Source organism: Drosophila sechellia, chromosome X, assembly GCF_004382195.2.
Source record: "Drosophila sechellia strain sech25 chromosome X, ASM438219v1, whole genome shotgun sequence".
Classification (NCBI taxonomy): domain Eukaryota; kingdom Metazoa; phylum Arthropoda; class Insecta; order Diptera; family Drosophilidae; genus Drosophila; species Drosophila sechellia.
In genome coordinates this window covers 8,293,616-8,310,397 of record NC_045954.1, presented here as the reverse complement: position 1 = coordinate 8,310,397, position 16,782 = coordinate 8,293,616, and the positions used below count along the sequence as shown (strand labels likewise).

Here is a 16,782-nt window from a genome sequence, read left to right as displayed (position 1 = left end):
GGATGTGCTCACTAGATCCGCCAAGGCTGCCAACTTCGCTAAGTGAACGGTCCTATTACAAGATATCGATGACATCCAAATATTTTGTTAATTATGGTTTCAAATTTAACTGTAACATAAAAAAATATATTAAAACATTATTATATTAAAAACTCAGTTTAGCATTTGTTATTGGGGGGCTGTCCATGATATTTCCACATACTCAACTGACAGGACGCACTACCAACTTCGTTCGTAAAAAACCGTGTGATTATTATAAACAATAAGTATTATTTATCCTGTGGCTTATGCGATTGGTGGGGTCATGCGATATTCGGGCTTTCACCATGTGATCTGTACTGATGTACAGTTCCGCCGCTAATCAGACGTCGTCATCACTGATTCACCAGCTACTCATACGTGGTGAGCAAGAGGGAGTTTTTGTCTGTGTCTTGCATTCCCATTCGTCGGCTGGCGAAGGCAATGATGAAACAGCGAGGAATTCCATTCGGAGCTTAACTGTGTAGCGAAGCGAATCGCTTCCATTAGGGATTTTCCTCCATTCGTAAACTCAATATATTCACTTCAATGCTGAAAATTAGCGAAACAACTCCTGAAATCAAGAGGCTTTGCCTCGCCACCGAGCATAGTCATATCGCAGCCAATGCCATGCTGCTGACAAAGATAGATGGTATGTTTGTGGCATATCTTATAACACCGGATCATATCACCCACTACCTAACCCACCTAGAACTCAATTCACGAGTCCTGTCGCAGAGCGCGGAAATCGAAAACTTGACAAGGGCGGTTAAGACACTCACGGAATTCGTTAAGCAGTCGATGAAAACGACCAAGCCGAAGGCGAAGGGAAATCCGGACGATGATTTTCCAATTCTGTGTGAGAGAGATCTGGTCGAAGTGGATCACAAGGTAAGCCAGGACTCCAGGGGGATCTATGTAAGTTTCCTCTTCCTTATGCTTTTCCCTCACTAGAATATATATGTATATAGTTTTACTCATATGATCCCTGATCAGACGAATTCCATCCGGAAATTCCTGCGCCAGGGAAGATTAAGTCGAACCATAAGACTCATTTTCTCCGAGGATATCCTCCTGAACTACAATATTGATGGGAATCAGAAGAAGAAAAGGCTTAAAGATCACGAACATCTGTTTCGTTCGCTTATGAGTAAGTTTAGTGCTCGATATCGAACTTTTAGTGGTCCACTTAATAATTGTTCCCAACTACAGATGCCATCGGTCAGGTGGAACCGACGCTACCCTCGGAAAAAGTCTTATCCAAAGCCATGAGATGCGTAAAGAATTGCGCAGCTAAAAAGAAGGGCAAGGTAGATGAAGACCCCTTGTCCTTTTTGAACGTGGAGATGAACGGCGTACAGAAATCTTAACTATGCCCATGTGAGATGACATAGTAGAAACAAGGATCAATTTAATTATAAGTAATGATTTACGGGCGAATCAACCCGAGTTGAGGATGAATACCCAAATAGTGGTTGATGAATCATCATCACTTTGTTGAGTTTTCACTTTAGGAAGAAGACCGAGAGCACAACAAAAGACGAAAAGAAAACATCGATTTCTCACTATGCTATCGATGTTTCAGGTCTTCAAGGTTGCCTAGTTGTCTTTATATGATTACTAAATGCCACATTTTTTTTTTATATAATATAATTATTAAATGCCTAGTGATATTACCATTATCACTCTTGTGAAAGCAATTCATTTATTGATGTGTTGTCCACCAGCAAGAAGTTTATTTGCGCGGTCTCGATGCCATCGCTAGGGGCGGGTGGTTGGCATCGGTGGTGTGCCATCTCTAATTTGCGGTTTACCTTAACCAAGTGAAAGAGTGAAATTCCGGTCTTCATTGGTTGACTCGCGCAAACGAAAAGGAAATCATGGCGCTGGCCATTAAGAAGCGCTTAGGCACCTATGTGGAAACGGTGGACGGGTCGCCGCCGGTGAAGAAGCTGCGTTTGCAAACACTGGCCGCTGATGCCAAGGGCGGGAAATCCGGAAAAGCGGGCAATGTGGAGCGCAAGCTGACGGCGCTCAACCAACTGGACGCCTATGTGGGCAACCTGCCCTCCGGCGCGTTGGTCCTGCCCACTGGGACACCAGTTGCTTCAACGGGAGCTCCGTCAATAGGTGTCATCGGAAATCCGCCGGCTGCGGCGACTGGAGCTCCTCCAATGACAGCCGCTAATAGCAGAGAACTGCTGGAGCTCTTGGTCAAGATCACCGATGAGATATCCTACGAGGACGTGGAAATGGGCGAGCTTAAGGAGGTGGCCAGCAAGATCTTCCAACTTTATCAGCTACAGGAACGCGATAGCGACACCTCCATCCGGGTGAAGCTGCTCGAACTGCTGTCCGGATTGGGTTGCGAGTGTGCCACCGAGCAGGCGCTTACCATGATCATCGACTACTTTATCTTCTTGTTGAGGAAGGAGGTGTCCCAGAAAGTGCTCGCCCAGGGCATGATGTGCCTGTTTCGAATCGGGGAGCGTAGGAAGCACATGTTGCCCATATCGTACAAAACCCAGGTGGCCCACCTGGCCAAGGAGCAGCTCCGCTCCGGTTCCACGCATACGCAGAAGAACGCCATGCTGGTGATCGGTCGTTTTGCCACCAAAATGGAGGGTGAGCGTCATTACGTATGGAAGTTAGCCTTCTACATCGACTCGCAGGACTCGAGCGTTCGTGCCCAGGCTCTGCACGCCCTGCTGACCCTCGGCGAACGGGGATCCCAGCTGCCGGCGGTGCTCTACAAGCGTGCCGTCGAGGCCATGAAGGATGACTACGAGTGCGTGCGCAAAGAGGCACTGCAGCTGGTCTTCATGCTGGGCAATCGGCATCCGGACTATATTTTACCCTCGGACCGTCAGCAGGAGGAGCTGCGCATGATAGACGCTGCGTTCAGCAAGGTCTGCGAAGCCCTGTGCGATCTATCGCTGCAAATTCGCGTGCTCGCAGCGGAACTGCTGGGTGGGATGACCGCCGTAAGCAGGGAGTTCCTACACCAGACACTCGACAAAAAGCTGATGAGCAATCTGCGCCGAAAGCGGACGGCGCACGAGAGAGGTGCTCGCCTGGTGGCCAGCGGAGAGTGGTCATCGGGTAAACGGTGGGCAGACGATGCTCCGCAAGAGCACCTCGATGCTCAGAGCATCTCAATTATAGCCAGCGGCGCCTGTGGCGCCCTTATACATGGTCTAGAAGATGAGTTCCTGGAGGTGCGTACTGCGGCAGTGGCCTCCATGTGCAAGCTTGCTCTATCTCGACCGGATTTCGCGGTGACCAGCCTGGACTTCCTTGTGGATATGTTCAACGACGAGATCGAGGATGTGCGGCTGAAGGCCATCTATAGTTTAACGGCCATTGCCAGGCACATAGTGCTGCGCGAGGATCAGCTGGAGATAATGCTTGGATCGCTTGAGGATTACTCCGTGGACGTGCGCGAGGGACTACATCTCATGCTGGGCGCCTGCAGAGTGTCCACACAAACGTGCCTGCTAATGGTGGTGCAGAAGCTGCTAGATGTGCTGGCCAAGTATCCACAGGATCGGCACTCCACCTACGCCTGCATGCGCAAGATTGGCCAGAAGCATCCGCATTTGGTGATGGCTGTCGCCGTCCACCTGCTTTATGTGCATCCCTTCTTCGAGACGCCCGAACGTGATGTCGAGGATCCAGCGTATCTGTGCGTTCTGATACTTGTCTTCAATGCTGCAGAACACCTGGTGCCCATTATCAGTTTGCTGCCCACGGCCACCCATCGCCATTACGCCTATCTGAGAGACTCGATGCCGAATCTGGTGCCCCAGTTGCCCATCGAGGGTGCGTCCTCGGCGAGTGCGACGCACAGGATCGATTCGGCTGTGCACCAAGCTGGCAGTTCGGCGGAGTACTTGCAGATGATTCTCAGTCACATCGAAGAGATCTTCACAATGACTGACGAGCGCTTGGAGCTGCTCCAGACTGCCCAGTCTAATCTGCAGGTTTGTACGCCCGCCGGGATTATTACAACTGATTACTAATGTTTACTATGTTTGTTTTATAAACTTTAGCGCCTGGGATCCATTGATGCGGGCATGTACGGCACCTCAAACTTTTTAGAGACCTTCTTGGCGGCCCAGATCCAGATCGAGCAGATGCAGCGCTGCGCCAGCACGCAACGCAGCAGGGTGCCCTTGAAGGAATCACTGGCAGCGCTCATCCGAAACTGTCTCAAGCTGCAGCACACGTTCTCCGGCCTCAATTACGGCGATATCTTGCAGGTGAAGCAGCTGCGCCTGAGGGCTTGCGCGCTTCACTTGGTCCTCGTGGTCAGGGATCGCTCACAGAGTGCCTTGGGCCCGTGCCAGATGCTATTGCAAACCGCCGGCGATATAAGTGAGTTCATCAAGGCGATTACGAAGGATGAGGAGGAGAAGCCACCGGTGATAGAGCCCGATATGCCCATGAAAGCGGGGGTTAGTAGGGATGCCCAGCCCGATAGCTTCACCCGCCAGCTGCTAAGCAAACTGGATGGCATATCGGATCCCAAGCCGGGTCGCGTCTTTCGCGAAATACTGCCGCTGGTCCAGCAGGCTCCTCCGCTTGCATTGCCACCCGCCAATGACAAAATACGCCGCTGCGTGGCCAACATCCTCGAGCCATGTCCGCTGCAATCGCAGGATAATGTAATTAAGGTCACGGCTGGCCTGATAGCAGCCGTTCCTTTTGTGGCGGAAATCGACAATCTGCTGGAGTCCCAGAAGGCGGACATGAGGATCAAGATCAAGTATCCGGACCAGCACATGCACACCGTGGTGCCGAAGCAGAGTGACTTCAAGCCCATTATGACGGAGCAGGGCGAGCACAAGACCAACGTGCGCCTGCGCACCACAATCCTGCTGTCGCACAGCGTTTGGACGGAGTCGTCGCTGGTGGAGATCCAGCTGTGCCTGGCCGTGCGTCCCGGCAGCGAACTGGAGCTCTGCAAGCCGGCCAAGGTGTTGTTCGCACCCAAACCAGTCAGGCGGGGAATTTAGCCTGACTCCCAGGCAATGGACTAGGTGCTTTCTGGCCGTGAGACGCGGAGCGAGAAGCTGACAAGGCCTCACAGCCGCTGTAAGAGCAGGAGGACCCAGGGAAGCGGGGCAACGAGCAACTGTTAGTTAAATATATGTATGGTATGTGATTGTTTAAGATACCATAGCAGTTGCTTAGCAAAGTTCTTTCTAAATCGAAAGAGCCGAATGTTTAGAGCATCAGTTGTGTGTAGCTTATATCATAATCACATGTTTAAGAAGAATTCATTTTAAATAAAGTGTGTACCATAAATCTTTGAGAAAATGTACATCATTTCAAATACTTACTATGGGGGGAATGAAACGCCGAAGACTTGATCATTTTATATAGTTTCTATAGTTTATTTCTCATTATAGGTTTTACAGCTTACACGTTTTCTGATCATTTTTCTGGATAGCCTTTTCTTCATTTTCTCGTTTTGATTATTCTCCTGCTTTTTCTGATCTGGTTGTGGATTTTGTAGACGCTGCTTTCATTTATGCTTGTTTGTTGTATACGAATTTGTTAATCTTAAGTTTATATTTGATTCGCTAAAAACTCATTTTAAAAAAGTACTTTGTATTCTTGTGTTTTATCATTTGTTTTCGATTTCGTTCGGCGTAATATTTAAGTTGTTGTTAGGCCTTTGGTTAGCAATAATAATCGTAATAATCATATGCAAGTAAATTGATCAAGTTGGATATTACTGAGTGGTTAGATAAGTAGTTCTTGTTGCAAACATTTTCAGCATGCTGTGAAAAATATACGTACAATACAAACACATCGATTTCCAAACCACACAAACACACAAAAGTCGATAATTAATAGCGTTTATCGTTCATTGTTCATCGTGTCTTCTTGTTTCTTGCTAGGAATCACAGTATTGTGCAAATAACCATTATTAGTTTCCAAAATGTTTGCTTGGGATGTTGTTTAGCTTTCGGCATTCTGAGTTTTCAATTCTGAATTTCTCGACCGGCGCTTATTAGAGTGTGTAAATTCTTATGATTCTGTAAATGTAGATGTAAATGTAAAATAGAACCCGACACAGGCAGTGCAGTTGTTGTTGTTGTTGTTGTGGTTCTATCGCTATCGAAATCTTAAGCTCCGTCATCGAAGACGAGCGATTATTTCGAAAATTCCACTGATGAACACTTTAGTTAGTTTTTAATTTCATACGACAAAAGAGGAAATATTAGTTTAGTTAATTGGTTTACGTTTGGTTTTTCAGTTTCCACATTGTTATTGACTATTTTGAGTTTTTATTTTGGGAAATCACAATATCTATGCAAAATCTTATACATCTCTCTATATGTTTTGTATGTATATATATATATATATATATCGCTTTGTCATGAACATTAGATTTAGATCGTTGTCCTCTATACTGTAAATATATATCATATATCCATATATACGTTTGTATAGCAAGTTTTGTTTGTATTGTTTTATGTAGTTCTTTTGTCTTGTTGTCCTTGCATGTCCTTTTTCCGATCTAGTTTCCTAGTTTTCCCTCCGCTCTACTTCCTCCTCGTATATCTGCTATATCAATCGTTGGGATATGCGTGGTGCAGGTGAATTATGTTTGTGGATCGTTCGGTTGTCTCCCAGTTTTTAGTGTGGGCTCGGTTTTTGGGGAGGCTGGGTATTGGGTATTCGATTGAAAACTATGCTGAAGCCGGGGATTATAGTTCATTATACATACATAGGTAGCTAATTGAAATAACAACAAACAGAACGCAGTGCACAAAATATGAGTCATCAAATTACACGCCTACTCCGCCATTATGTTTTTCGTAATCCGTAAATCTATGCAAAAATTTGACTAAGCAACCCTGTATGTTCGTTAAAGATCAAATTATCATAAGCTTATTTATCCACCTAAGGTATATACTTAATATACTGCCTAATTCGCAAATAAAGCCGAACCAATTCGAATTAACGTCTCAAAAATCTAGTCAGTTATGGGATTGCGTCTTTTGTTTTTTATGTTCTTCGGGTGTCGATTAAAGCGCAGTGTGTACACTAAAAAATATATATTACTATATATATATTTTGATCGAGTTTCTTAGTTCAAGTTCAAAGCGTTTCTTCTCTCAAAGCGGCAGAGAAGATTTTCAAAAACTAAAATTGTATTTTTTACTTCATTTGTTTTATTGTGTTTTTATTTCATTAGACTCTAGTGCCACTTTGTGTGTGTTTTTTAGTTTAAAAAAAATTATGAATACATTGTTATTATTACAGATATTTGGATTAAGTGGAAACCAGAGACGCAACTGGCATCTCGAGGCTTTTTAACATTTTTTATTCAAATAAGAGGGAGTACTATGTGGAACCATTATAGGTTTGTCAGCTGCGTATTAATCGTATAATAATATAGGTTACAATGACGAACTCGTGCGAGTGGGCCAACTAATTTGTTAATTAACTAATTTGCTTTACTTAAATCATTAATGGACAAACTGAAGGGATTCTGTTTAAATACTAGACGCGAAAAATTGCATTAGACTATGGACGAAAATCGGAACTTATACGATACACATATTCACAAATATATGCGAATTGCCGACGAAGGAAAGCTGCTGCCTCAGCTTCTCCTGGATATCTTGAACTGGCGCTGGAAAATCTGCTCTGCCCTTAAGTCTTTGATTGTGGCGAACAGTGATCGAGGTCAAGTTGAGTATTTGACTTGCTGCTAGTTGAACACATCGATATTTTGGTTAGTCATTGGACATTGAGGAGCAGACACGCGCTGTGCTGTGTAGTTGATTGCAAAATAGTCCGGGCATTTCCTTCGCAATTCAGTCATTGATCATTGGTCGAAGCTGCCCGATGGTTCTCATTTAAGCCTTGGTTTTTGTACATTTTGAACAGTTCCTAGTTTAGCTGAGACCGGAATCGATATAAACGCATATATCTGTCGCTATTGCCTCCGTTCCCTCACTCGACTCCTTGGTTCGCCGGCTCTTTGGCTTACAAACTCGACGCGGTTTCCATGTAGACAATGATCCTTGTGCCACTCATAACTTAAAGGTATTTTTGTAAAAAAAAAAATTATTACACAAAACAGGCATTATCATTAATCGTCCTTCTACTTCTCCATACATTTGTCAACGTTTACATTCATTTTTTGTGTTTTGTTTTTTTTTTTTTAAGCTTATACAAAAGTTTCTTTGTTTTTGTTTTTTGTTTTTGAAAAGGCGTTTAACTGTTTGCTATAATAATTTCATAAGCCAAAAGAAGCAAAATTATATGCTTTAAATTCATGCGAGTTTTCCTTCACTTTACAATTGTTTCTCGATTTGAGTTAATTATAATGTTTTCTTCTTTCTTTTTTTTTGCAGACACTTAAAGCAGTTTTCGTTTTACACATAGAATTACACAGTTTCTTTTTGTTTAAGAGGCGTTTGAATCGTTTGGTAGAAAATCAGGAGAACAATGGGGCATGTGAATCCCAGCCACGCCTCTTAGACGTAGGTGGCCACGGCTCCGGCTGCAGCTCCTCCATTGCTGGCAGATGCTCCTCCGGCAGCTGCTCCACCGGCGGATGATGCTCCGCCCGAAGCTCCGGCAGCTGCTGCCGATCCGGCTGCTCCCGATCCTCCGGCAGTTGGCGCCGCCTGATGCGCCGCAGCGGAATTGTTCAGTGGCTGTGGGCTAACCGGCGGTTGGAGCTTTCCAGGAACATATTGGCCAATGAAGGAGCCATCCTCGGTAAATTGTCCTGGGATTAGAAAGATATATACAATATTAGTTTTCATTCTACATACAATTCCCGATTCATTCTATTACAACCCCATTGCAATTGTGATTGTTGTTTATTGCAATTTCGTTAACATTTAATTAATAACTTAGCCGGTGCAAAATGATATGTTAAATTGTGTTTTCTTTGTGTTACGATTAATGTTTATAGTTTAGGTTAACCACAACGAACACCAGTGAGATTTCGTAATCGCGATTTAATATAATTATAGAGTATGTTAGTTTTGTTATAATTCGTAATCCGCTTATTTAAGGATGAAAACTTCGGGGATTTTGGGTTAAACTACAACTACTTTGTCAGGCAAACTACAGATACAAATAATAACTTAAAAGATATAATAATAATAATAATACTTGAAATTATACTCAACTTTACCTGGCAAATGAGTCAGTTCAAAATGAAGAGAAGCCAAAAAAGGAACTTAAATGAATTCGGTTTAACCAAATATCAATAACAAGCCTACTCTGGCATGCATTTTTGTTTAATTTAAATTAATTAACAAATAATTCCCAAGTCTACACAATTGTAATTGTTTATTATTCGGTTTTCTTTATTTTGTTTGTTTTCTTTCTAAATTAATATGCGAACGTAGATCAACATATGTAAAAAAAATTATATTTTCATATAATTATGATGTTTTCTTCATTCATTCTTTAATATTAAATACACTGAAAAAATACACTTCATTTTTGTTGCTCTTCCCGGAAAACAAACGGGAGGCTATACTAAAACATTGTTTCGATTTCAAAGCAAAAAAATTCAAAGTTATTACACAAACTAAAAACATAAGATAATGAAATAAAAACAAAATACACACAATAGGCTTAAATAAAGTAGTAAACATGTAAGCTAAAAGAGAGTTTCATTTCGATTTACGACCAATCCAAAACGGAGATTTGACATTCAAGTGCTGTTGCTTTATAAAAAAATTACTAAATTATAACTTATTTACGCTTTATATTTATAAATATATATGCATTACAAGTAGAGAAGGGAGAGAGCGGGACAGAGATATACAGAGTACCGGGGACAGAGTGGGACAGGTAGACATGTGCGCAATATAGAGATTTTATAAGCGAGCTTCATTATTTTCCTCATACATAGTTTCTTAAATTTCTTAACAAAAAAATTACACTCATCATCTCCATAACGTCCAGAAAATTATATGATTTTTTTCATAATTCGGTTTGATTCGCATGCATTCTTTTTCGATAACTACTTCTTCCGATATGAAGACTTTTATTTTGATAATAGCCTTTTTGCTGCATTCTCGTTGTTGTTGTTTTTGCTGTTGTGTTGCTTGTTGTTGGCAGTATTGATTTGCATTCGTTTTGTTTTTTTTTTTTACACTTTTTTAGATTTTAATAGTTATATATAAAACCTCCATTTTTATATATACTTTAAATTAGTCGTGGTGTTTGCACTTAGTCGAATAAAATGTAGGCTACTATTATTTATTATTTCCAATCATTTCTCATTTTTCTGCTGTGATGGTGTTTGGTCTTGTTGATTTTTTGATTTTTGGGGTTAAGGGCTCGGTTTCGATATTATTTTTGAGTTGCTGTTGCGGTGCGCTGCTTACTAATTAAATCAAAGTCCTTTGCGTCCATATTGGCCAATAAAGGATCCATCTTCATTCATGCCTGGATATTGGTTGTCGGTGTCGATTTAATATTGATTGTGATTGTGTTTATTTTACGTGTTTAGGAAAAAGAAAAAAATTATACAAATATAATATAAATAAAATATAGTGCAATTAAAAGTAATAAACAATATGGAACGTATAAACAAAGAACACATAACAAGGAACACAAAATATGCAAGTTGCTCGAAATGATTTGATGATCAATTTCCATCGATATTTTCCACTGGTGGAAAATCGATATTGGTCCACTGGTGGACAGCAAATGAATGAATATTCTCTTTCATGAGCATGGTTAGTATTAGAAGAGAACGAACAACAAACTGGAAAGGAAAGCAACTTCGTGCAGAGATCAATAAATCAATCGGGGAAAGCAAAAGCGCAGGAGCGGCCTTATAACGGCAAGTGGCTCTCTTCGGTTGCCTGAAGGGTTCGGCAGAGCCTTGAACTTCATGCAGCATCTTGGAAGCGACATAAGAGAGAGGAAGCACGACACTTGCAGCAGCAGTCAAATGTATAGCAGGGGTCAACATTTTTGGGACAGCAACATTAATTTAATGCATAATCTTCATAGTATCTACTTTACATTAGTATTTTCGTACTATTTTCATTTTTATGTGTGCTTCCACTAATGTATTTGGCACTAAGCTCTCTTTGAAGCGCAAGGAATTGAGCCGCAAGGGAAACAGAACAGGCAGCGGTACGAATTAAGAGAGAGAGAGAGAGAGCTACCTGGCTAATTGGATAACAACAACAACATTGACTGGGAGAGCGAAAGGATCGCTCCCCCTTTTCACCACACTCTCTCTTAGGCCTTGCGGTGCTCAGCATCCGCCACGCACAGTTCGTAGGAGGGCGGGGCAGCAGTGGGGGAGTTGGAGGTGGAAGAGGGTGAGGGTGGGGCCAAGGTGAGCAATGGAACAGTTGACGCCGTCGTCGACAGAGGTTGTTGGTGCTCTTGTTGTTGTTGTTGGGTAGACGTTGGCAGCGACGTTGACTTGCTGCGTGCTGCGGCAGCTGCACGAGCAGCGGCTGTGGCCACAGCTGATCATCATTTTTATATCCCCAAACACAATCGTCATCAATGCGCGAAATAAAACAAAAACAAATGTGGCAAAGAAAATCAAGAGAGTGAAAAAACAACCAAAGAGAGACAACAAAAATGTAATGAGCAGTTGAAGGTGGTGTGCTAGATGTGACTCTAGATGGACAACTCTATCTAGTACTTCCATAACGGTAATGCAGCGTTTTAATATATCATTATCTAAACTGTATACAGACAAAACATGCGACTAAAAAAATAAATTTGCATTTTTAAGTTAGGATCACAAAAATCTAATAAAAACGGATTTAGATCTTAAGTGCTATAAGTGTATAAAAAAGATTCCAACGCAGCATTACCGCATTCGAGGATAGTAGGAAACTCCATGTGAGTAGCACTGGAGGACACACTCGTATGATATATACGTAAATGATATGAGAGAGGTGGCATATAAAAAGGACTCTAACCTGTGTCGCCATCACCGTATTCGGCCATCGAATCGGTATCGCTTTCCACGCCCGGTTTGTTCGCTGAACTCACGGATTGGCGACCAGCGCTCTTGTTATCCAACCTGTTGTATTTCGATTTGTTAAGCGATTTGCTATCGAATTGATATACGATTTTGAACTTACGGTTGCGAGTACTCGTGGAAGCCGCCCTCTTCGGGATAATCCCGCCGGCCGTTGGCCAGCTCCCGATCGTGGACATCGTACTTTCCGCCTCGATTGCGTCGGATAATGCAGATGATGATGAAGAGGATGATGATGAAGGCCAGGGCCAGCATCATGCCAATGAACCATCCGGCATTGGCCACTGTCTCGTTGGCCACCATTATTGGTCCCTCAACGGTGTTCGTGTCGATCTCCTGCGTGGCACTCTCCGTGTTGAAGTGGCCATCCACGGAGACCACGCGGAACTCATAGGCGGTCTCCGGATCTAAGCCGCCGACCTCCTGGTAATCGGAGTTCTTTTCCTCATTCTCGCGTATCCATTGGGTTTCGCCCTTGATCCTGGACACGGAAATATATTCAATTATCACTTGTGGTCAGTCGAGAATATATATGTGTATTTTGATCTTACCTGTGCATCGTAAAGAAGTGAGTGCCCGGATGATCCTCGGTACTTGGCAGCCAGTTGATGCGGAACTTGGCTAGTCCATTGTCGGATGGCAGTTGCTCCCAGGAGAAGGAGGGCGTGGCAGGGGCCACATTGACGGCATCCTTGAGCGTGGTCTTCTCGATATAGTGTCTATAGAAAGCAGAACGTACAATTAGTTAAATACAGACAGACATACATATTGAGTAAAAATATACTTACTCAGATCCCTCGCCCATTTTCGTGGTGGCAGTGATGGAGATGCGGTACTTGGAGTTGGGCTTCAGGCCGGCCATCTTCATGCGTGTGACCCTGGGATCGGTGATGTGGGGATCGTATTCGCGTCGCTCGCCCACATAGCTCTCCTTAACCTCCTCGTAGTAGATCTTGTAGCCAGTGAGCTTGCCATTGGGATACAGCGGCTTCTTCCAGTGGAGCATGAAGGCAGAGGAGCCCAGGGGATAGGCATCCAGTCCCTGAACCGGCGATGGTACACCCTCCGGAGTATCGAAGTCGATGACGGCACTGGGTGGGCCATTGAAGCGTCCATTGTAAGCCAAAATGCGGGCATAGTTCTTTGAATCGGGCTTGAATTGTGTGACCAGAGCGTTGTGGGTATCACCCTTCACATGGATCTCCCGCAGACCCTCCTCGCCCTCGTTCTCCGTCCACGTTTGGATTTTGTAGCCCTTGAAGTGTCCGCGCACCGATTCCTCACTTACCGGCGTCCAGGCCATGTAGCCACTGGTCGAGGATGTGATCTGCCTCATCGTGAAGTTGGTGGGCGCATCCAGGGGACGATCTTCGCCAGAGTAGCCAACCACCTCCTCGGCGGCCACATTGGACTCACCCCTATCGTTGATGGCCACCACCTTGATCAGATACTTCACGAACGTCGGTTGATCGGCAATCACAATGTTGTTCTGTCGCCAGTCGAATATGTTATTATTTTCCCAAGCAGCAGCAGGGATATCGCGTTTCCAGCTCACATAATAGTGGAAATTGGGGGCATTGTGCTCGATTTCGGGCATGGGAGTCCAGGAGATGACCAGATTGTTCGGCTCGGTGCCCTGGCCAACGACATTATCGGGATTCTTGAAGGGCACATCCGGCTGCGTGGTGCAACTATCGCTGTGCGCCGACGGCGGCGAGGCTCCGATCTTGTTGAAGGCAATCACACGGAACGTGTAGTTGGCCCACGGTGACATCTGGACGACGAACGAGGAGTCCGTGTTGGGCACCTTCTCGTAGGCGGCATCCCAGGAGGCGGGCGTGAACGATGTATTGAACTGGATGGTGTAGTGCAGAATGGGCGAACGATTGTCTCCCTGTTGTTCCCAGTGGATCTCGGCCTTGTCGGCCTGGCAGGTGATGCCGGTGAGTTTTGGCGCATTCGGCACATCCTGGACAATCAAATTCGCCCTGGCCGTGGCCTCATCCAAACGCGTCCTGGCCACGCACGTATACTCGCCGGAATCCAGCTCCATGGTCTTGGCAATCGTCAGGGAATTATCATTGGTCTTCACGAATCGCGGCTGGGCCTCAAAGTCAATGGACTGGCCATCCTTCCACCAATCGATCTCAATCTCCAGAGTATCGTCGTGGGCTTCGTTACAGCGGAACGTGGCCGATTGTCCGGCGGCCACCTCGTAGTTCTGCGGCTCTTGGGTAATTCTCGTGTGCTCCTTGACCACCAGCGAACCATCGGCTTGAATTTCACCAAACTTGTTCTGCGCATAGCATGTGTATTTGCCGGCATCCGAGAATGTAACGTCTTGGATCTCCAGATCGCCGTTAGCTTGGACATTGTAACGACCTCCGGTCAGCCAGTTGCTGGCCCTCAGCCATTTAACCAGAGGCTTGGGGGATCCGTTAACCCTGCACTTAATGGTCACATTCCTTCCATCCACAGTGGACACAGCTGCTGGAGCTTCGGAGATCGTTGGCGGCTCAGCCTGGACATTTAGGTAGACATCCTTGTACACATATCCCAGCGAATTGGTGGCGTTGCAACCATAGTTGCCAGTATCGCCCTTAACCAGATTGATAATGCGGATTGTGTTGTCCGTAACCGTTCGTCGGGGATTCGGGGTGCTCTGCTCGATGGGCTTACCATTGTGAATCCAACTGATCTTGGGCTCTGGTACACCCGCAGCGCGACACTCGAAGACCACCTCTTCGTCCTCGGCGGCGGTGGCGATTTCAGGTTCTTTGGTAAAGTACGGCACGGAGTTAACATTCAGGATGATGGAGAAGGATTGGGCATTGCCCACACCGTTGGACACATCGCAGGTGTATGTGCCGGCATCATCGAAGTTTGTCTGCCGAATGACCAGTGATTTGCCATAGTGTCCTTGCGTTATTCGATCGCTCCACTGTATCCGCTGGCCATCCTTGCTCCACACGGTCTGCGGCAGCGGAGTTCCACCGTAGATGCAAAACAGTTCCATTCGCTTGCCGCGCAGCGCCAAGGACTGGCGACGGGACACATACTGACGCACGGGCGGATGCTTGTTCTGCGAGGCACTAACGCCCATCTGCTTGACATCCAGGAGCACCTTGTTGCCGATCTTGTATTCACTGCGGAACACCGAGGTGGCCGAGCAGGCGTAGTAGAAATCGGAGCTGGCATCCTCGCGGGTAACATTCGAGAACCAGAGATTACCCTCGGGATCGAGGGTCATGCGAGAGTTGTTGATCGACTTGATGCTGCCATCGATGGACTCCTGGATCATCCAGTTGACCGTCGGACTGGGAAAGCCGTCGGGTGCGGCACATTTCAGCATGAAGGGCTCACCCTCCACGGCCTCAAGAGTCTTGGCCGCCTCATCCTTGAAGGCATTCAGCTCGGCCTTACGCACATACACCGAGTTCGAGGTGGCCGTTCCAAATTCGTTGGACGCGAAGCACTGGTAGTGGCCGCGATCCTCGTCCTTGGGTATGGTGATCACCAGGGTGCCGCGTCCTGGCTGCCGCAGCATGCGGTTATCGTACGCCTGCCAGTCGAACTTCTTGCCGTTCTTGATCCAACTATATCTGTGGGTTAAAAGTGGAAGTGGTGGGGTGTAAGTCGATGTATTACTCGTTATTGAAAATAGAGGTACTTTACTAATAAAACTAATAACCTATTACCTATACTAATACATATCTGCCACACTAACTATTTAATATTATTTGTTATATATCTTTTAATTGCACCTTTAATTGTTTATTTCAACATCAATTTGGACGCAGTTTTCCGCATTTCCTCACTTGCCAATCGACTCATTAAGTTCGAGACTCTCTAACAAGTTAATTACCGCATTTAATTTGGCTTAATCAACATTTCTACAGGCGGCGCGCTAAGAAGAAAATTAAGACACTTTTTATGCACAAATTATGACAACTTGCTTAATTTCCAATTGCGAAAAATGTTGATTGAAGTGTGCGTGGGGATGATGGTTTTTTTTTTTCTTTTTATTTTTTTGCTTGTTTCATGTCTCAAGTAATTGCAATTAAGCGGCAAAAAGGAAGTCAACAAGCTGAGCCCAGTTTTTGCTGGTTCATTTCATAACTTTGTGCATCATCTTGTAATTTTCTTGTAACTGTAACTATGCCAGACATTTATGCATATTAGAGATATATTATATACTTGCATTTTAGTTTTTATCTTGAACCAAATGACAAAACCTATTAGCGATTACTAACTTCATGTTTATGGTAACTTTATATATAAAAATATATAAAATTAATTTTTATAAAATATAATCCCACTATTATTTTCACCGCAATTGTGAATAGTTGTAGACTTGTTATATACATATATATCTATATGAAACTGAAAAGCTCGAGTCAATTATGTGAACAAGCCGCGCTGCTTGAGCTTGTTAAGCATTTTTTTTTTTATTTATTTCTTTTTTTGTTTGCCATACTTGAGCTGGTTTTTTTTTTCAGCTCTTTTCATCTGGGATCTTTTTGGGTTCGGTCTTGACGACGGGTCATGCAATAGGTCAATCATTTGAATTGTTTTTAAGTGTTGTAAGTTGAACTGTGAAGAGAACTCTGGGGCATTTATGCATTGGCGAGGGGCGATCGGTCAGTTTGTTGAACTGCAGTCAGTCAAGTGACTCAACTGATTTTACGAGTTGTGCTGGCAAGTATGCAGATTAAAAAATTACAATTTAATTGGTGCCGTACTCCAATTAG

The 16,782-nt window shown here is 44.4% G+C and overlaps 3 protein-coding genes across 9 annotated transcripts in view; 2 read left to right on the top strand and 1 right to left on the bottom strand.

Moving 5' to 3' along the window:
- The first annotated feature begins 361 nt into the window (after nucleotides 1-361).
- LOC6619827 lies at nucleotides 362-1,722 on the top strand. 4 transcript variants are annotated; one of them, XM_032724971.1, is made up of 4 exons: nucleotides 367-670; nucleotides 731-909; nucleotides 973-1,168; nucleotides 1,231-1,722. In XM_032724971.1, the coding sequence occupies exons 1-4, from the start codon at nucleotides 568-570 to the stop codon at nucleotides 1,386-1,388; spliced, it is 636 nt and encodes a 211-aa protein (XP_032580862.1). In that variant the 5' UTR covers nucleotides 367-567; the 3' UTR covers nucleotides 1,389-1,722. The 4 variants fall into 4 exon arrangements, with proteins under 4 accessions (XP_002044041.2, XP_032580862.1, XP_002044040.2 ...); XM_002044004.2 differs by having other exon boundaries at nucleotides 370-670; nucleotides 731-936; nucleotides 1,015-1,168; XM_032724972.1 differs by having other exon boundaries at nucleotides 371-670; nucleotides 1,015-1,168.
- A 176-nt stretch (nucleotides 1,723-1,898) lies between these two features.
- On the top strand, nucleotides 1,899-5,344 carry LOC6619826 (integrator complex subunit 4). Its single transcript, XM_032724969.1, has 2 exons — nucleotides 1,899-4,001; nucleotides 4,071-5,344. The coding sequence occupies exons 1-2, from the start codon at nucleotides 1,899-1,901 to the stop codon at nucleotides 5,034-5,036; spliced, it is 3,069 nt and encodes a 1,022-aa protein (XP_032580860.1). The 3' UTR covers nucleotides 5,037-5,344.
- Nucleotides 5,345-5,389: 45 nt separating this feature from the next.
- LOC6619825 (neuroglian) overlaps nucleotides 5,390-16,782 on the bottom strand; it is a 37,437-nt gene continuing 26,044 nt past the window's right edge. The window contains exons 3-8 of one of the 4 annotated variants that reach the window (XR_004362429.1): nucleotides 12,820-15,633; nucleotides 12,583-12,750; nucleotides 12,135-12,512; nucleotides 11,970-12,073; nucleotides 11,193-11,504; nucleotides 9,345-10,461 (exon numbers count right to left, since the gene is read on the bottom strand). Coding sequence is in view for 3 of the 4 variants with exons in the window: in XM_032724966.1 (XP_032580857.1) it covers nucleotides 8,523-8,779; nucleotides 11,970-12,073; nucleotides 12,135-12,512; nucleotides 12,583-12,750; nucleotides 12,820-15,633 (3,721 nt within the window). In the remaining variant the exon portion in view is untranslated. Of the gene's footprint in view, nucleotides 8,780-9,344; nucleotides 10,462-11,192; nucleotides 11,505-11,969; nucleotides 12,074-12,134; nucleotides 12,513-12,582; nucleotides 12,751-12,819; nucleotides 15,634-16,782 lie in introns of those variants that run through there. The other 3 variants (XM_032724966.1, XM_032724964.1, XM_032724967.1) reach the window with 3 other exon arrangements.